The 21,278-nt window shown below is 34.6% G+C and overlaps 1 protein-coding gene across 13 annotated transcripts in view; it reads left to right on the top strand.

Annotated features, from left to right (window-relative positions):
- Positions 1-21,278, top strand: part of NBEA (neurobeachin) — a 530,623-nt gene that overhangs the window by 193,543 nt on the left and 315,802 nt on the right. For 9 of the 13 annotated variants that reach the window (XM_068930067.1, XM_068930068.1, XM_068930071.1 and 6 more), the window contains 7 exons: positions 763-916; positions 6,626-6,649; positions 9,215-9,395; positions 10,743-10,873; positions 12,131-12,238; positions 13,973-14,141; positions 15,573-15,668. In XM_068930067.1, coding sequence (XP_068786168.1) covers positions 763-916; positions 6,626-6,649; positions 9,215-9,395; positions 10,743-10,873; positions 12,131-12,238; positions 13,973-14,141; positions 15,573-15,668 — 863 coding nt within the window. The remainder of the gene's footprint in view (positions 1-762; positions 917-6,625; positions 6,650-9,214; positions 9,396-10,742; positions 10,874-12,130; positions 12,239-13,972; positions 14,142-15,572; positions 15,669-21,278) is intronic. The other 4 variants (XM_068930069.1, XM_068930077.1, XM_068930074.1 and 1 more) reach the window with 2 other exon arrangements.

The raw sequence follows: 21,278 nt of genomic DNA, 5'->3' as shown, positions 1-21,278 counted from the left end.
TGTTTACTGGCTGGCACCAAGGTTGTTTGGGAAAAGAACATACCATTAGTAGGCCAAGTATTCCTCAATATTGTGATGGTGATTTATAGTTTTAGGGAGTGACTGTTTCATGGGACATTTTTTCACCAGTATTGAGTTACTGAGATTTCCATTAATCATATCAGCATCTGTATAAAGCTATCGCTAATGTATAGAGTTAATATTAGGAAAATCTTAGCTCTAGGAGATTTTAGGAAATATTTTAGTTTTCTCTTATAAGAATTTACTGAATATAAGTCAGGTCAAGGTATCACCAGATCATCCATTTACTGACTGGCAGTCTAACAGATCAGCCTGTAGGAGTGACAGAAAAAAATACCAACACCAAGAGCATCTGTGTAATTGCATTTTAAGTGTTATGAGGGCTGCTTTAAGTGACACTGTCATGTGATATGATGAACTCTATTAATACTGAATATGAACTTTCACTCTGAAGAAACAGCCCTATTGCTTTCAGTAGAACTGCCTGTGAAGTAAAGTAGTGATTGATGGGAATAAAAGGTTATGAGCCATTTTTCTGGGTGGTGTATCTGAAAGTAATCCTGGTGTGAAGTTAGATAGCTGTGAATTCATATGTTAGACTAGTTCTGTTACACGTGTAAAGTTTTGTAGCAAAGGTTTTATCTTTATCTCTGAAAAACATTCATGTTCTAGTTGCAAAGAATAATTAAACTTTCATTTAAGATGTTTGTTTTTAATTCATCCATTTTTCTATTCTTGCAGTCACTCCACAAAGTCTGTGATGGACTTTGTCAATAGCAATGAAAATATTATTTTTGTACACAACACAATACACCTCATTTCCCAGATGGTAGACAATATTATTATTGCTTGTGGAGGAATTTTACCATTGCTGTCAGCAGCCACATCCCCAACTGTAAGTACAATATTTCCACCTAGTGGTCATATTAGAAGTTGCTGTATAAAAATAATATGCGCCACTCCTTACAACTGACTTTTTTTTTTTAGTGACTCCCCTCCCCTCCCTGCTAATTCCTTCCAAAAAATTGAAATTTATGATCAAAACTTTTAAGGTTCAATTTACAGAGTGTTTGTAATAATTTGAAATGTTAATTTTATTAGAGTAGCAGTAGTAAGAAGGAATAGTAATATTTCATAGGTATTTAACATTTCATTTGAAAGACAAGACTGTTAGAAGAAAAGTGGTTACTGTAACAAAATTACATACTTTATCCTGCCTAGTCATTGATATTCGTAACTCTGATCTGCATGGCCACCGTTTATTTGCCTGCCAAATGGCAATAGAATTCATCCTCCCCCTAGTCCTTCTTTTAGTTGGTCCTGACTTTCTTTTCCTTTTCTTTATCCCTTATTGAAGGAAACTGATTTTCCTCTCCTGTGGGGGTCGCTTCTTAGGTGACTGCAGTTCAGGCAGGTAAAATAGTCTAATGGAATGTTTCATGGAAGAAGGGAGAGATGCTTTGTATATATTGCATTATTGCCAATAGTAAGTAATTGCAGCATTGGTGCGATGCCTTATCTGTACATATAAAATAGGCAGTCATCTTTTGCATGCTAAATATTTTATCTCATACATCCCATAAGGTTTTACGGTTAATATTGGTCTTTCAAAGGGGTGAAAATGAGGCACAGAAGGGATAAAGTAGTGCAGCTAGTAAGCACTGGAGACTAGAAATATAATTAGCAATATAAGCTCAATTTCTTGCTATAGCCTTTCATCAACTGGGATTACTTTGCCTCTTATTCCTTCTAGTTAGTTAACAAAAAATATTTTTCGCTATTTTATTTGAAAAGTATGAAATGTATGGGCTAGCAGTTGGTTAAACATTAATATTACCCTCAGCCAGACAATTAATGGAGAAATGCTGTATCTGTTTTATTTTTACTATGTAAAATAGAAAAGAAAATTATTTGCTATGACAAAAAGTGCAGGACTCATCGGAAGGACTTATTTCACTATTTGTAGTCACAAGAATGAAATCAAGTATGTTGAATAAAAGATTTTGTGAGTGTTACATTATAACGAACGTTGACAGGTATGAGTGAAACCGTACCAGCCCATCTTGAGATGAAAGCTGTACTATGAATCTTTAGAAAAAAGTACATTGAGGGATATTTTTGAAAAGAAAACTTTGACATCTTTAATTTAAAAATATGAAACAATGACAACTTGAATTAGAATGCAATTCCATCAAATGATGTTGGTGGTGTTAGTTTTTTTTTTTTTTATCTTGGTTTTTGACTTTGGAGAGCCATTGTATAGAATAATAACTTTGCAATTTGCCATTGGCCTTTATTTATTCTGTCTGCTTGCTAGAAGTCTAGTTCACATGTAAATACTACAAGCAGACAGCTAAACTTACTCTGATCTCTTACAGAATTTCATCCTATTTTATCATCCCAAAATAAGGATGGGGTGGGATGCCAGTGTTTATTTTTTGGCCTATAGCCTTTTTGCCTTTATATTTCATTAGTCTAGATCAAAAAGTAAATACATTTTTAAAAGAAGGGGCAAGTTGCATGGACTACACCACAGATATGACTCACTGGGAGGAAATAAGTTACTACTTTAAAGTTTCAATGTGGATCTAAAAGGTATTTAGGAATATTACACGTGGTTTGAGAATTGCTAGACATTAAGGATTAGAAAGGAAAAAATGAGGTGAAATGAACTCAGTCTTGTTGATATGAATATATGTAATCTACAGGATCTACAGAATGGGAGGGTTTTTGACACCCTGTGCAAACAGAAAAGCTGCACAGAATTGAGATAAGGATATTCAGAGGTACTTAATGACTTCCAAAAACGGACAGACTAAACCAGGTGAAGACTACACTTCAAAACAGGAGATATGACTGAAGTCTACAAAGTCATGAACAATATGGAGATGAAGAGAAAAAGTGACTAACCATTGTTTTTGTAGCATAAGTAGTAACGCATATAATGACCTTATACTTATATGCAGCAGGCTTACAAAAAAAAAAAAAAAAAAAGGACGTGCTTCAGAGGCACAGTTACTTTATGAAACTCGTTGCCATAGGATGTGATGGAGCCTAAAAGACTAAAGTAGGTTGAAAAAAATGAGGTAAACTCTAGAAGGATAAGTCTCTCTGTAGCTATTAAACATGATAGTCTGGACACCCTCTCTAGCTTTTAAAATCCTAAATACTGTAAAGGAGTATTAGTAGAGTGATCAATATGCCTGCTCAGATTTCTGTATTCTTCCATAAACTGCAGCCGATCACTGCTGGAGGCAGAATGCTAGGGTAGACAGACCCTTGAGCTGACCTAGTATGGCAGTTAATGTAAGATATGAGCAGCTCTCTCTCATAATAGTAGTACAGTGCTGTTTCACTGAACTCTTAATACAGTGCCTAGGTTAAATTATATAAATGAATGATTTCTTTCCACAAGATACGCAGTCAAAATTTTATGTTGTAGCTCATAAATCAAATATTTTCCTCAACAGTCTAAGATAATCCTTTTTTCTACCATTTTTGGTAAAAATTTTTAAATATACAAACATACCACGAATAATTGAGAAACTGTGTTGGTGAAAGAACAACACTGTGACATTTTCTTTAAAAAGATGACTACTTGAGGAATTTCCCAGTTCAATAAGGCTTTTTCCTTTGCATAGTTACGATTTGTGCTGAGATGGCAATTCTACTGGGCTGGGTAGAAGATTACTCTGTGTACCCCTTGTCTGTTGTGGAATGGTCAATCTTTAATTCTGGAATTTCTTTGCTGTTGAATGCTTGCAGTAGAACTCTGTCATATGCATTTTACCTAGCCTTTTTTTTTCCTTTTTAAAGTATATTCCTTATATTAGCAGCCATATGTGTGGCCAGCTGATCATGTCTATCCAGGAAAGAGAGTAGTTGAAATTTCTAGTAGAGTTTTCTGGTGCTATAGCAAGATAGAAAACTTAATCGCTTGGGGCTGCATTGGGACTTTCATCAGCAACCACAATTAAAAAATGAAATACCTGGAAATATTGAAATCTATCCTGAAAAGTTTGAAAAGTTATATAGTTTTTTTATCTCAAATACTTTAGATTTCGGAGTATATTTTAACTTTCAAAATATTTATAAGAATGAAATAAAATTCTGATATTCTATCAGAGTACTTAGGGTGATTTCTTTAAGAGCAAAGTTGAAGTGCATTGCAAATATTTTGCAGATTGTACTAGGATAATTTGAATAGCGGATAAGAACTCCTTATTGTGGATAAGAACCATTAAATATGTATAGGAAGAAGAAAAAAACTTTGTTGTCATGCTGCATATAGCCTGATGCATTATCGGTGAAAACAAACCGAGAAACCATCAAATTTGTAACTGACTCAAGAGTAGACTGAAGATTATACATTTTTGTGGAATACTGTGGGAAGCTTACTGTAATTCTATGAAATCTATTCCCGATATTTCAGTATTCCCCTTGGTTTCAATTATGTACTACCTCTGTTTCAGAGTCTGTGCAAGGACTTGCTCCAAATGCTGATATTTTCAAAGAGCTGTAAATTATACATCTGAAAAGAAATGAAATATAAGCAAATACTAATGAAAAATATGACAAGATCTGTTGCTTTACAACAGCTGGAGGGTGTTCCACTGTTGATTCTGACATCATGCTTATCAAATTGAGGGTATTAAATAACTGCAAAAATTATGGGGCAGAAGGGTTATAAAATATTAAGTGCGGATTAACTTTGTTTCTGTGGGTGAGATCTTTGAGTTTTCTGAACTACAGGTATAAAAACGACTTTCTTAAGATGGTGTGAAAGTGTTAAATAAGCATATCTGAGAAATTAGAAGAAGTAAGATCTGCAGAAGATGCCTTCTGTCAATAGAAGCAGTTGGTTGCCAAATAAAACCCTTTGTGTACAAACTAGGAATCTGAAACAATCATTTGTTACTACAAGGGTAGCAGCTGTGACAAGGACTCGAGGACATGGAGTGCGGCAGAAGAAATACATCTGAGGAGTTGAAATAACTCTGAAAATGGAGAGTAAATTTCTAGCCCCCTTGAAATTAATTAGTTTTTCCATTGATTCTGTGAAGTCTAGAATTTTAATTCTTGTTTACAGCATTTAAAACAGCAGCTCTTAAACTATGATCTGAAGACTGCTGGTGTTATATGAGTTTCTGTGTATAAATCTCAATAAAACATTTAAAGACATCCTTATTAGTTCTGTGGATTAAAAGCGAGGACAGAATATTTTTCTATGCATTCAGTGTATAGCGTTAACCTTATTATGTTCATGACTCATGTGATGGGACAGGTACAGTGTGATCTATGAGCAGTTCTGAGTATCAACAGTAGTATGTTGTGAGCTAGTAATCTAGAGAAAACAACCATAGGTTGATCCTCAAGATGTGTCCAGCTATAGAAGAGGCAGACCAATTTAAAAAATGCCAGAACGCTATCTTTCCTGTTCCGAAAGGAAAGTGTTTTTTTCCGGATTCTTTTTCTTTCTACCAGATTAGATTTTTCCACTATTTAAACTATAAAAATACTGAAATACTCTTGAAAAATCCCATTTTTTTCTGCACTTTTTTGGCATTTGAGTTTTTTTCTGTGCTTTTATCATCAACATACTGAAGATATTTGATGATTTTTAAACAGGGAATATTACAATTATTTTAACTGCTAGAGAGTGATAATTTGGTCATAGATTACTTTCGGAACTTCTCATGATCGATTTTCATTTTCAGATCATCTTGTAGTGTAGATACTATGTTCTTCTGTCTTTCTTCTTTACAAGATTGTAAGAAGACAAAATATCTCTTTTCTTTTTTATTAACTCAAGTTTTATTTAAATATAACCTGTGAAAACTTAAGGATTAGTTCCAAGCCTGTTGAGTAAAGAGAGAGGGCTGTTCTACTCAAAACAAAAACATGAAATTTAATGCAACTGTTTAACTGTGAACATTGGAATTTGAGGACTAACCCAGTCCTAGGGACTGGATGAATCTTTAGGATTTTTCTGTGGTTCAGAAGCATTCAAGTATCCAGCACAATATTGGTTTAAGTTGAAGAAATCACACCCAAATGTAATCTATGAAATGAGCTATCTTTTGTTCCTTCAAATGAAGGAGTATTATGCGAGAAGAACCAGTTTGCTTTTTGTGATTTATATTTGTTTTGTCAAAGCATTTTAAACATATTTGCCTCCTCAAAAAAAGATTAACTACTTCATTACATCTCAGTAGAAGGGTTTGTTGTAAAATGCTCATTTTATTTCTATGTTTTATATAATTAGTGAAAACACCACTTTGGTCTACATTGCTTCACAAAATTGCTCTATGTACTATATAAAATAAGTCCTTTGGTTTGGAGGAATCAGTGTTTACATGAACTCCATAATAATGCAAGATTTATGATTTTTCCTTTCTTATGCATAGCTATCTATAGAAATCTTTATTTCTAAATGTTCATGCTAAGCTGAAATGTCCCATTATTCTAGTTATAAATTAATCAATGTATAATTGCAAGATACTAATTTGTTTCAATTTTACATTGTATTTTTAGTTAACTTAAATAATTTTCTTTTTCTTTTATTGTTGTGATCTGTTGTCTGTTTTGTCTGTTGCATGTCCAGGGTTCTAAGGTTAGTATTGCTGCTGTAAGTTTCAGTTTCTGCATTTTCAAAAATTTCTTATTTTCCATAATTTCATATTTTGGCTTTTTAATTTATTTTCTATACCATATAGTAGGATGTGAGTAGGAATATATCGGGCGTATTGATTAACTTTTCCTAAAATGTTTCCCTTCAGTAACGTAGTGCATTGTCAAGTATAATGCTTACTGTTAACTGCAAAACTGTAGGCGGGTTGACAAGCTAACTTAAGTTATAGATGTGGTTGTCAGTAGAAGAACACTTTAGGCTCTGAACGTATAATTGTATGGGAGACATCTTATTGCTCTTAGAATATACAGAGTAGACATGGAATGGCGATCAGTGCATTTTATTTAAGCGTTTTTAAATCACAGCAGTGTAAAATATTGCTGATATCTGAAGGCAGCTTGATCAACAAGGGAACTTATTTCAAATGTTGTTAGAATATCAATGTACTGTATTTATCAGGTAGAGTTGATGGTAAGTTTTGCCATAAAAATTACCGTCTTTTTTGTTTGTTTTTTGTTTTTTCTCTTCCAGCTGAACTTTAGGGTGATTTTAGAAAGAAGATAGTGATTATTTTTCTATTCAGAGTTTGCAAAAATCCTGATAAAATACACTAAAAAGTGATATAAAATAAATGTATTTCATAACTTGGGAAAAATAAAATAACAGATATTCTGAGAAGGTTACAAAAATCCCCCCCCCAGTCCCAAGAGTGTGATTGATGCAGTACAGTTAAGCTTGAGAAAAACATACAGCAGGCCGTCAATAGGCTGCTAGCAAGTATCTTTGATGTTATTTCAAGTATGAGTTCAAAGCACAAGCTTCTGTAACCACCTTTTCTAAGCTTTTCCAGGAGACTGTTAGCACTACAGATTTTTGCAGTTCTATTGTCTTTGGACAAGTGCTTTTGGAAATTATATCCCAATCTATTATGAAAAGTAACAACTTACTTTTTCTAAAAGTAGGAAAACAACACAGGCAAAGCAGGGAAGACCTGTCTCAAGAGAGGCTAGTAATAGTTCTTCTGAGGTTTAATTGTTGTTTCACTGTTTCTCTGATCTTGCTGCACAGATCCAAAAGGTGACAGCGCTTCCCAAATCACCCATGTAACGGGCGTGTTGCATCCTTACGACAAATGAAATGAAGTGTGATCTGTCGTTGCGATGACACATGCCACATGATATCTTGCCCGTTTCAAAACAGTTGTTTCCTTAATACTGTTTGGCAGAGCTTGCCCTGTTAACTTGTTATGATCTACACTATTTTGAAAAGTAACTCTTGAGTGAGAATACTCATTTTCTAGAAATAGGGAAATAAAGGGTTTTTAGTTTGTCCCTGTTTTTTTTTCCTTTTGAAAGAAATGTCCTTAACAGCACAAAATGTATTTTAAACTTTTTTTCACAGAAGAAATATAAGGAAAATGAAAGTAATACTTATAAGTAAAACATATAAGTAATACGATAAGTAATATATATAATGCAGTGTAAGTAATAAGTAATACCAAGTAACCAAACTCTGTGTTCAGTACAGGTTTGGGATCTGAAATCTTGCTGACAATCAGTAAGAATCAAGCATCTACGGAATTTTTAAAACAGTGTTTAGACATACAAATGTCAAGTCAAATACTGATCACAAATATTACAGTCAAGTACTAAGTCCAGTTTTCAATTGTGCCTAGCTCCAGAGGTAAAAATAAGGGTTAGCTACTTAGGCAGATTTTTTTTTTAATTAAACATACTATTTACTCACTTATCTGCAGTGTCAGACACCTAAATGCTTTTGAAAACAAGTCTCTACACATTCAAGTATCTTTTTGGAGAAAAACATGACCCCTTTTTAGATTTAAGAAATAATGAACTCATTTACCATTTTTCTGTGGATTCCTGTTAAGGAGAGTACAACACTACATTAGAAAGAAAACTGTGATTCTGTGGGAAGTGTAAGCTGCATGCCATATAACTTTGTCACATTTTTGCTTTCTCCCTGTCACTCTAGTGAGTAAACGTACTGTCTTCTAGAAATCAGAAGAACTGAACTCTTGTCAGGTTGCTGTAGGGTAGGAAGCATTCCCAGGGGAGAAACAATTTGTGGAAGCAAAGCCAAACTGGTTTTCTCCACTCTCCACTTCTTACATCTATTTGTTTGTGTAGAGGATTATAGGAGCTATACAGAGTGTGACTACCTTAGTGTGCTACCATTATGCTATCAGTTTGGTTAGCCTATGGAAGACCGTAAGAAAATGTTACACCCGGTTATACCTTGCACTGTTTTAAGTAGCTGACCACACTTGCTGTTATGTAATTCCTAGCAATTTTCTCATTTATATTAAATTTTTTATTCCCTAATAGAGCATGTGAATGTAAATGTTTTGTTTCACTCTTCATGCTGTCTTACTTTGAATTTCACTCATAATTTATGTTAATGGCAATAATAGCAGGTTATTAATAACTTTTTCATGTATTTATCTACCGTGAAGTGTAACAATGTAGATTTTAATGTGTATGTGATACCTTTATATTTAATTTGCATTCAAACTATGTTTAATTTAATTATCTCCTTTTAAAGACGGAACTGGAAAATATTGAAGTGACCCAAGGAATGTCAGCAGAGACAGCAGTAACTTTTCTCAGCCGTCTGATGGCAATGGTTGATGTACTGGTATTTGCCAGTTCTCTAAATTTCAGTGAGATTGAAGCTGAAAAAAACATGTCTTCTGGAGGTTTAATGCGACAGTGCCTAAGGCTTGGTAAGTTTGCAGACAGCGTGCTTAAATAATTACTTACAGATCAATGAGCTAAAGCTAGACCAAGTAATGACACATGCAGGAAATGACCTTGTACCGACTATGTTGTGATAGATCAAAAACCCCCAAATTATTACTGACCTGATACTGTGTTAAGGTTGATTCTATTCCAGCACAAAAATAGATCAAACTGACACGTTCAAAATTATTCTTACTTATGCTTTTCAAGTTGTACATCTTTTTTAGGGAGTAAAAATATTAAAGAAAGGTAATTAAACAGAGAAAAAATAGTCTTCCTAAAAATTGCTCTGCTACACATCTTTTGCAAAATTCCATGTCCAAGTGTCTGTAGATTCAGTAAGTTACCTATAGGCTATGTAGGATTAAAAGTTTGGAATGTTAGTGCAGACTCTGCAGACCTCAGTATATTTCAACAGACCTAACACCTATCTTTCCTGTTTACTTTAGTGTATATTTATATACTGTATGTACTGTGCCTGTTACAGTTGTACAGTTATAGAGTTTTTTGGTTGGGTAAGTACATTGTTCCAAACATGAACATTTTGAATTGATTCATATAGAAATCATTATCTTCACTCGTTTACCCCTGCCTGTTACACTGAGCAGAAATTCTCTGAATTGTGTAAAGCTCAGGTCAAGATCTTTGCTATATATGCAGTTGCAATTAATTTAGGACATTTAAAGGTTTTATAATAATTTAGAATATTCTATTCAACCTACATGACTTAATAGTTGTGAGCATTTAGTTTAGTTTGTCAGTGTGATGCTCTTTCTCTAGTGCTGAGTCGCACATACTTTCTTACCTTTCAGATGTTGAATAATTTTTACGTTTCAGTTTTGTCCTACTATTACTCATACCGCCTATTGGGTTATTGGTAATTATACTGATACCAGTATAAAACTTATAGTTTATCCTCAATGATCATTTTTCATCAAATCATAAATTAATCCTACTATTTTTCCTGTTCTAGCCATACAACCCTGAAAGAATTCTAGCTGTACGAAAGTGCTTTCAGGATCTTAAGTGCTGGTAACTATCAATAAGATAGGGTAGCTCTATTTCAGGGACCAATACTCCATTGTCAAATTTTAACCTGTCAATATAGCAGTTAAATAAAACATACATTTGTTCAACTAAAGAACGAATGAGAAAGTCACCGTGATGTTCTCTTCGTATCAACAGCGTCTAATGTGAGATCTGTGTTGCAGTTACTGGTTGAACAGGGCTATTGACATAGCAAGCTAGAGGTGTATGCATTACTAATTGATGTTCTGAACATAACTATGAGAAAATACTCTGATTTGCATCATTTCATAACTTCTTTTTAGTGTGCTGCGTGGCTGTAAGAAACTGTTTAGAGTGTCGGCAAAGGCAGAGAGAGAGAGTGAACAAGACTTCACTAATCAGCAGTAAGACTCAAGAGAGTCTTCAGGGTGTAACTGCATCAGCAACAACCAAGGTAATCCAGTCTTCAGTCACCAGCAGCTTTGGGCAGACTGTATTGCTGCTTTATATGACCGTAAAATAAATGTAACTGCTTCCTCAAATACTTGTTGGCAAAAGCTTAATTTTCTGCTATTTAGTGTTGCAAAATGAAAGAATGTTTTCTTTTTATTCGAAGCAAGAAAATGTTAATACAGTAGTATGACTGGAGCTGTTTTCAAGAGCTGTCTCTCTCTTGCTTGGTCTACTTCAAATAATCCAGTTCCTTTGCTCGCATCTGCCCTGTATACCTGCATCATTTTTTAATCTCTCAAGGCACCTGCAATTCTGATAAAATTTCGCAATCATGTTTTTATAGGTGGAACATCGGAGCCCCAGTAACTTCAGCAGAACTTGACATACCTAGAGGAGATCAGTATTTTTGTCTGATTTTAGGAATGAAACTTGTTTAATATACACTTACTGCTTAGTCCCACCAATGTCATTACTTCATTCCTCATCTTTTAATTTTCTCAAACTTGTTGACAGCTTTTAGAATTTGGGAGTCCTTAAGCTAAAATAACTGCCCATGACTAAAATATAACATGTAAGCTGACATAATAGAATCACCTTTTTGCTACTGTATTTTCATTACTAACTGTAGTATTTTTTTCTTCTCTAAAGCCCCTTTCAGATAGTGTGTATAAACTCATTACATTAACAATATTATATCAGTAAATCTCATGAAAATACTGAATTCCTTCACTTTGTCACATTCAGTGCAGAGCAAATAAGGGGAAGGAGACTTTTAGGTGTTTTGGCATCATTTGTACTACATTATCATTTTTTAAAGCATGCTGCTTTACTGTTATTAGTCTGTAATAATAATTCTCAGAGTAAAATGAAAAAGAACTACTTTCGACAATATTTCTGCTCACAGCTCTTAAATTTAATGTACGTATTAGAAATGCTTCATTGTACTGCTGTGAAACAACTATAATCTGAAATAACTTTTTGTATGCAAATTAAGACTTTAACACCTGGGAAGAGATAAAATTGTTCTGATGTATTGGCAAGATGTAAAATTTATATCTAAGTATTTACTATTAAGACAATTTAAAACATTGCTGTATTTGTGGAACCTTTGTTTGAGTATTATATTGGAAGTAATTTAGTAGTAAAAAAGCATTTAAAATTGGTGGTGTCTAAAAATGGTGTCGAATTAAGGTTCTAAAAGAAATGCTTTCAATTAAGATATTTAGGAAAAAAAAATCTCACAACTTTTTATTTTTAGAATCCCCTTGAAAATGTCCCCAGCAATCTCTCTCCTATAAAAGACCCTGACAGACTTCTTCAGGATGTTGATATTAATCGTCTACGAGCAGTTGTTTTTCGTGATGTGGTGAGTATTATGTGCTGTAATGCTTTCCTTCGGTAAAATCATCACTTATATTTGAAAGAGGTTTTGATTGTGCCATAATTAAAAATATCTTCATGTGTACACTTCGTATAGTATCTGGAAAGCCACCTGCTCATGACTTTGTAACTGCTGGCCACTTTCTGCACTTTAAATTCTAGTTAATAAGCTATTTGAGATTAGTAGGTAACTGTGCTTTACAGTAAGATTTCATGTTAACCAAATAGTCATTGTCAGAACAAGTATTAATTGAAAGTGTATTACTAATAGTGTTGGCTATTTGTCCATCTAAAATTGGAGGAGGAATTATTTTATTTATTGCAGAACTGCAGCAACTTGGCTTATAGTGTCAGTTTTTACTTCTGCTAAGTATAAATATATAAGTATACAAATATATATGTAAAAATCAGTTATTGTTCAGGTTTATGTGCAACTAGTTTTAGCAGAAGCCCATGCCACAATGTATTGGTTTTTGAAAGCAGTACAATAGGAATTATTTTGTGTGTGTGTGTGTGTGTACATATATATATATATGTATGTATGTATATGCAAATAGCGCTTTAAAGTTTAAACTCTCCAACCTAAGTTTAAGTGAAATGAAGCAAAAACTGAAGTTAGGAGCAGTTTAAGTCAGAAGACAGTACAATCTGTGACAAAGAGAATTTATCTATCAGGATGACCTGATCAGAACAGAAAAGGGAATGATGAAAACGTCATTTCTGATATTTCTATGAAAGAACTTAATAAGAGGATTTCTAATTATTTTAAAGGGTTATAATGACATGCAGTGAAATTAAACAGCACCCAGAGGAAAATGGAAAGCAAGCACTGGAGTTGTAGTAGAAAACGTGTACTTGTGGAAGTAAGACAATGCAAAACCACTATACAAGTAAATAGATGCTGGAGGTTTAATTCTAACCATTCTGGTTTTCATATTATAATATAAAAAAATACATTTCAGTTGAATTACAGCAACTTAAACACCATTAGAGCCACGTCTAAGCATAGATAAAATAAGTAGTTGCCATAGAACACCAGACTACATGGGGTGGGAGGAAAAGAAGACAGCAAAGGTGCTGTGGTCTTGGTGTTTACTTTACTTATATTAGACCCCTTGAAAAGCGGGGTTGTTGCTGCGGATCCAGTTGAAGGATGAAGTCAGTATATATGAGCTGGGATTTACTGCTGAAGGAAAAATGATGGTCATAGCCTCCTGCCTACATGTTAGCAGAACATATATGCCTGCTAATTTACCCAGTGTTTAACAGCATCAGGAAGCCCAATTTTTCCCTCTAGGCACTTCCCTATAACTTCTTGTGGCAGGAGCTTTGGGATTCTTGCTCTTGGGGTAGCAAAAGTAGTTACCTTCACTGCTGAGAAGACTCAAATGTGCTCTCTTATAACAGCAGAATCAGGCCCCTACTCTGAAAAGCCCGTTGCCTTCACAGTCCCGGCGATGTGTGGAATTGTCAAATTGCCTGTGGTATTCAATCATTAATGTGACTACTTTGTATATTGCGTATGGATATGCTGCATATGTGCTATATGCATAATACTCCACTGAAAATGCATTAAATCTTTTATGTAGTCCTTTTGCTATTGTGTTAACGGATGTAACATCTTAAAAAGTTATTATTTATAAAGCTTCATGATAATCTTGTGTAAAAATTTTATGTAAAAGTGCGTTATTATAGGTCTGTTCCTTTTTCTCTAACACAGGATGATAGCAAACAGGCTCAGTTCTTAGCTTTGGCAGTAGTATACTTTATTTCTGTTCTGATGGTCTCCAAATACCGTGATATACTAGAACCTCAGCGAGAGACTGCAAGATCTGGGAGCCAGGCAGGTAGAAATATGAGACAAGAAATAAATTCACCAACAAGTACAGGTACATCTGTTTTCTTCAAATATTATTTTTTATTTTAATATGTAGAAGTTTTTTAGAACTGTAATTATTTTACTACAAAGTATTTTTAATGAACAAGTTAATATCCTAGCAGGAAATTACTTGCTACTTTATTCTCTAAAACCATTTGAGTTTTTAACATACATTGACAGATTTCAATTAGTTTGTATATTTGCTTATCAGGTTTAATAATTTTCATTGACTTATTATGCTTTTAAACTTTCATTTTTTTTAATTTGTATATGATTGAAAAGAAACAGGATGCTTGATGGAGTTAAAGTTGTGAAGTGCAAGATAGTTGATCAGCACATGTTCATAAATCTGTTGCTTGTTAATAAGGGCAGATATCTTTAACTCTATACCATGTGAAATGTGTAAGTGGCAAACACTAATTTTTACCCGCATGAACTCCTTTTGTTTGAATAAAGAGGTTTGTGAAAGGGTGGTAGAGGAGATCTGTACTTTCTTGAGGTCCTGCTGTGTTGGTGTCTGCATTTAAAAGCCTACAGAAACAGTATAATAAAAAGGAATCACTTCTGTTCCCTTCTTTGACTGAGCTGTTTGTGATTTTTACTACTACTACTACTATTATTATTATTATTATTACTATTACTATTATTGTTATTTACTGAAAAAGTTGTTCAGCCTGAGGGAGATGGAGACTGTTAGTTGAAGAACCTGTCAGAGATTAGTGTTCCAAATTTTTCCCCACTTTTGTTTCAAGTATTTTGTTTTGGCAATTCCATAGATTTTCAAGTCCCACTGGATTGTTTATAACTGTACCTTCTATGTTAAAAGAAGTGAAGAACTGAAAACAGTAGCTACATCTCTCCATGATGCTCTTCATTTACATTTTTCTTTTAATATTGAATTTGAATTAATTCCTTCATTTATGGAGTTGCTAGTTTTCATTGTTCATAGATTGTATCTTCCAATTTGTTTCATATTTACATGTAGTCGTTATCTTCCGATTCATCATTGTGTTTTAATTTACTACTTACACATTATTTTCGAAGTCCATGTGCTTTTAGGCTTTCCATTTTAAATAAAGCTATATAAACACAGTCAATTATGAGCAATCATAATTGTATGTGCCTTCCTGGTTATATATTATGGTTCTGCAGTAGGAAACTGCTAGCTTCAGTGAACTACACCCACAGCTGTCTTGTGTGTATATGTTTCTGTGTCTTTTTTTCCCCCGTGAATGTTGCTCTTGCAGTACCCAACTAATAGGTATGCTATTTCCTATCTCTTGATACAGAACTTGTTTTCTTCCTTTAGAAATGCATTTCTGTTGATAATACCATATTTGCATGTTTCAAAGAGATAGGACTTCTGTCATGGATCCACAGTGGACCAGGCCACACATGACTACTAGCTGGCTCACATTTGATTCCATGATTTTCTCCACAGTTGTGGTCATACCATCTATCCCTCACCCAAGTTTGAACCATGGATTCCTTGCCAAGTTAATTCCTGAGCAGAGCTTTGCCCACTCATTTTACAAAGGTAATATTAACATCATCTCCTAACCTGTTTGGGTGTTCTTATTTAATGTGATGTAATTTAAGAACTAACTGTAATGTAATTGTTGATAAATAAGTAGACGCCTCAGGTTACATGGAGATCAGACCTGATGATACCTTTAAATCTTTAACTTCCTGCCTACATTTCTCTAGGAAATCTCTTTCCCACTTTTACTACCATTTATTAACTTTATTTACTATGAAATAAATAAAAAGTAGAGCAGTGAGGAGGAGGGAAGGGGTATTGAAAATTTTCAATGCTTTTGGTCTAGGGTTATTCTGCTACAGTATTACGTCCATGCAAATAAAATCAGGCCTATTTAAAAAACATTACATACCAAATGAAATATGTAGTATTTTTGCAATATTCCCTTTCCCCATACCTTTTCCCGTTATTCTTTTTTCCTTCCTTTCTTGCTTTTTTCTTGCCTTCTTGATGGTATGTAAACCTTTTATATTGTATGTACTGTGAATTATTTGATGCCTGTTAGTTAACGTACTGTGCTGTGCTTTTATTGAAAGAGATCACTTCTGTGACCAGAGAAACTATTACATGTTATAAGCCTGTTTATTTGTTATTGTTTTTTAACAGATGCAATCTAAAGTAGGGAATATGTTTTTCGGATGTCGTTATCTTAAAATGGAAGGGATACCTGAATCTAACTTTAGCCAAATTTGCATGTAGGTTTCCCCATTTATTTGCATGTACAATACTAGGAATACAAAAATGTCATAGAGGTTAAAAAACTTAATCTGATGAAAGTGTTCTTCATATCATTTTGAAAAATCTCAATGAGTAAAAAGACTGATTAAAAAAAAGCTAAGAGATTTAAAATTGCATCCTCATGTTTATAATGAACAGAAATAGTGAACTTCCTACTTTATGATAATGCAACTTGTATTTATCATACGCTATTATGGGAACATTATGTTAAACTTTTCATTAGATCAGCTTAAAATATCACTGTATTAAGTTGATATTTCTTAAACTTTGTTTTGTGTATGTTTTGTGTGTATGTATGTGTAAATTATAAAATGTTTCAAGCTCTAACAACTAGTAAGACTTACCATTTCCCTTAACATAAAGACTGTTGTCCACCATCCAAAAAACTAAGTTTTAATTTTGGATCGCTCAATTTATGGAGTTGTTGACTCAATTTACTGATATTGTATTCTTTGTTGTGACATATTTGTGTGTGTGTGTGTGTGTGTGTGTGTGTATACATATATATATGATTTAATCTATTGTTGATAAAAGGAATCATTTGCTGTTAGTCCAGCAGAGTGCTATAATACTCTGTATTATTACAGAGTAGTAGTAAAATCTTAACTGTACCTAAAGCTTAAATGAATCCTATTTTCTCATCTTTTTTGCATTTAGAACACCTTTTTGTGTATTAGGATATTTTATTTTTTACTAGCTATACTGAAAATTGCAATGGATTAGACCATCTCAAAATGCAGTGTGTTTTAAAAACATTTAATTTTTTATTATATTGTATGCAGTAAAAGAGAATTATGCAACATAAATGAGATCATATTGCTCTTTGTACAAAGTGTGACCCGTGAAATAGTGGGTAGCAAACTGGCTGAATGGCTGAGCTCAGAGGGTTATGATTAGTGACGCAAAGTCTAGTTGGAAGCCTGTAGCTAGCAGTGTCCCCCGGGGGTCAGTACTAGGTCTAGTGCTGTTCAATTTATTCATCAGTGACTTGGATGAAGGGACAGAGTGTACTCTCAGCGAGTTTAATACAAAACTGAGAGAAGTAGCTGATGCACTAGAGGGCTGTGCAGCCATTCAGAGGGACCTGGACAGGCTGGAGAGACGGGCAGAGGGGAACTTCATGAAGTTCAACGAAGGCACGTGCTGGGTCCTGCAACTGGGGAAGCATGACCCCATGCACCAGGACAGGCTGGGGGTTGACCTGCTGGAAAGCAGCTCTGCAGAGAAGCACCTGGGAGTCCTGGTGGACAACAAGTTGACCATGAGTCAGCAATGTGCCCTTGGGGCAAAGGAGGCTAACGGTCTCCTGGGGTGCATGAGGAAGAGCATTGCCAGCAGGTGGAGGGAGGTGATCCTGCCCCTCTCCTCAGCCCTGGGGAGGCCTCACCTGGAGTACTGTGTCCAGTTCTGGGCTCCCCAGTACAAGAGAGACATGGCCCTACTGGAGAGAGTCCAGTGGAGGGCTACAAGATGTTCAGGGGACTGGAGCATCTCTCCTACAAAGAAAGGCTGAGAGAGTTGGGCCTGTTCAGCCTGGAGAAGAGAAGACTGAGAGGGGATCTCATCAATGTGTATAAATATCTGAAGGGAGGGTGTCAAGAGGATGGGGCCAGACTCTTCTCCGTGGTGCCCAGTGACAGGACAAGAGACAATGGGCACCAACTGAAACACAGGCAGTTCCATCTGAACCTGAGGAAAAACTTCTTGGCTGTGAGGGTGACTGAGCACTGGAAGATGTTACCCAGAGAGGTTGTGGAGTCTCCTTCCTTGGAGATCTTCAAAACCCACCTGGACGCAGTCCTGTGCAATGTGCTCTAGAGGACCCTGCTTGAGCAGGGGGGTTGGACTAGATGATCTCCAGAGGTGACTTTCAACCTCAGCCATTCTGTGTGTCTGCATGTATATGTGTAAGAAAAGAAGGGGAAAAAACAGATAGTTTTTCTTTTATCCACATACAATATTTGAAATAAAATATACACAGCAATAGTAGAAAAAAGTCTAAAAAAGAATGGAGGCAGCCATACACACGCACTAAAACATTTCAGACAAAGCGTTTTCTGTAGTAGATGTGTCCTCTATGCTGTTGTCTATAATATTTACTTTGACTCGAGATCAAGAAAAATACAGTTTTGGGGTTTTTTACTTAGTTGAATAGAACTATAGTAAATGTATGGGCAGGATACAAAAGGAAAGTATTTTACCATTTGAAAAAGAATATTCAATAAAGGATAAGTTATCTGTACCAAGTTATTTTATTTTTTGAAAAGTAGCATAATCTTTCAAGATTTTAAATCTATGAGGTCTCAGGGTCTTGCCCCCTAACTCAACTTCATCCATCAGAGAAGAAAAAAAAATTCTGCTTTTTAAATTTTGAAGCCAGTTTTTCAGTTTTGAACAACATCAGCAGGAATTAAAATGGAAATAAAAAAATTGCCAACATTGTCAGAAAAGACTAAAAGTCTCGAAACCTGTTTTATCATTTCAGGAATTTTTGATTCCAGTGGCTTAGGCAATCAATTTTCCTTAGTGATCTGACTTGCTTTCAGGTTTTGGCAGCAAATATGTGATGTTCAAATATTATTTTATATTTTACAATATTTTAACATATTACAGTGATTTAATTCAACATTTAGAAGTAAATACATATTTTTAAAGAAAAATCCTACTTAGTAAAAATGAGGCTAGAATTCAGTTGTTTTATGGAAATAAAACCCCTATATTTTATTCACTCTGCATGACAGTAATTGGATGTACAGGATTCATTCCTTGTCAGTGCAATTCAATACAGCAAATTGTATCGTTATTACTGGAATAGTACAAGGGTAATTTGGGACAGATCTCTTCAGAATAAGGGAGAGGGATTGGCTGATTAAGAGAAATCAATCTCTGATAGATGGAATCTGATTATTTGGGTATATATATGGTTGGGAAACTTGGGAGGGGAAAAGGGAGAGAATACAATTGGGAGTAATTATATATATAATATATATAATATATATAAGTATATATTACTGATATTTAAACTGAATATGATACTGATTTTCTAGAGATTGATGCATGAAAAATAATTCTATATTTAAGAACTAAAAGAAAGATCAGCTGTTAATGAGATATCCTCATAAACTTCATATCCGTACGTTCCAAGTCTCCTTACACATATTTGTGTAAGTACATGCATGTATAAGAACAGACACAACAAGTAAAAGTAAGAATTATAACATAACAGTTGTTATTAGCAGGATCTTTATAGAATACTCTGTCCAGTTTGTTTGGGTCCGTGTTTGTGTTGCGTTCTTCCTCAAGACACTATTTTACTCTTCTGGGTCACTCACATCAATCTATTTTTTCCTGAATTTTTTCATATTACCAAATACAAGCCTGCTTGGAAGGACAAAAGAGAATGGCAGTGCTAACATGCTGGAAGAAGGAATTACATGGTTATGTATTAAGAAAAACCTTGTGAATATACTGCTGAATATATGGGCATCTGGTATGGCCATTATGAGAAGATATGCAATATTCTGTTTCTGAACTGTGAGGGAAAAAAATCTTGTATGGGTTATCTGGATTTTAAGCAGAAATAAATTGTCAAGTGTGGGATATTGTAGTCTCTGTATAATTGATAACTTATGTAACAAGTAGGGTTATTTATTGGGAAGAGGAAAGGATAGTTTATAAATTACAGTTGGTAGTACACTAAAAATGTAGCAGATACTCTGTGATTCCAGCTTTCCCCAGGTTGCTTTTCTTATAACTATCCTTAGATTTTATTCCAGTTATTCTGGATGAGGTTGATCTCAGCTAAATCTAGATATCTGTAGTGAAACTATGTCTGAACTAGTCGTCTTAGGCTCTCTTTATAATTGATGGAGAAAATTTAGGGCATTTTTGGGTGTAAGTCATCTGGCCTACTTCAGACATCTGCCTAAAAAGGTCCTAGAATTCCTTACATCTTTCCATTCACTGTAAATATCATTGTAGACATCTGAGTTGGTCAAATTAATCTTATCTGCTCTGACTGTGCTTAACTCAACTCCAAACATAAAACTTGCTCTATGACAAAAGCTAACATAAAATTCTTCTCTCTCAGGCACTTAATCCAGTCTAATGTTTTCATTATTATCTCTGGAGCTGAAAATTGTTTTATTTTCAAAGTATCATAAATGTACAGTACTTTAGTTTGATTTTATATGTTATTATGCACCCCAAGATGAGACCAAGTGTAAGAATTATCCAATTAATTGAATACTTGACCAGAGGGGACCTAATCTTGTTACGTGCCTTGGTAATAAATATTCTCGTCCCAAAGACAACGTGTTCATATGGACATATTTTTCTTTTCTAGCACTATATAGATAGTAGAGATCTGAAAGCAGGAACTACATGTCCATCTAAATAGTTATGTAATGTCTTCAAGCTGGTGCCTGGCAGGCATGTTCCCTTTATAACTGGTGTGTAGTAAGCCTAGGCGACGCGTATCATTGTCCCTCAAGTAGTCCCTTATTTCCTCTCTACCTGTGTAACAATGTGCCATGAAACTAATGAGCAGCTTCCTCCATCATCTCATTTGTCCTGTTGTATGCGTGTGGGTTGGGGGGGAGGCGCTGATTTTTAAGTATTCAAGTTGATTGCAGGGGGGTGTCTCTTTTTTTTGCCTGCTGAATGCTTAAGATCCTCAAAGGAAAGCTATTCCTGGCAGTCTGATGTTCTAGTAAAGCCCTTTTATTTAATCTTTGTCTTTCATCTTCAGCAGTAACTCCCACAAACAAGTACTGTGAGAAATCTTAGTAGTGTATTTAACAGAGAAGCCGTGCTAGAGCTTAACCTTTACTCTTAATGCTTAGGGACGATTGCAAGTCCTTCGAAAAG

Source organism: Struthio camelus, chromosome 1 (genome assembly GCF_040807025.1).
Source record: "Struthio camelus isolate bStrCam1 chromosome 1, bStrCam1.hap1, whole genome shotgun sequence".
In the NCBI taxonomy this organism is placed as follows: Eukaryota; Metazoa; Chordata; class Aves; order Struthioniformes; family Struthionidae; genus Struthio; species Struthio camelus.
This window is presented reverse-complemented; position numbering and strand designations above follow the sequence as displayed.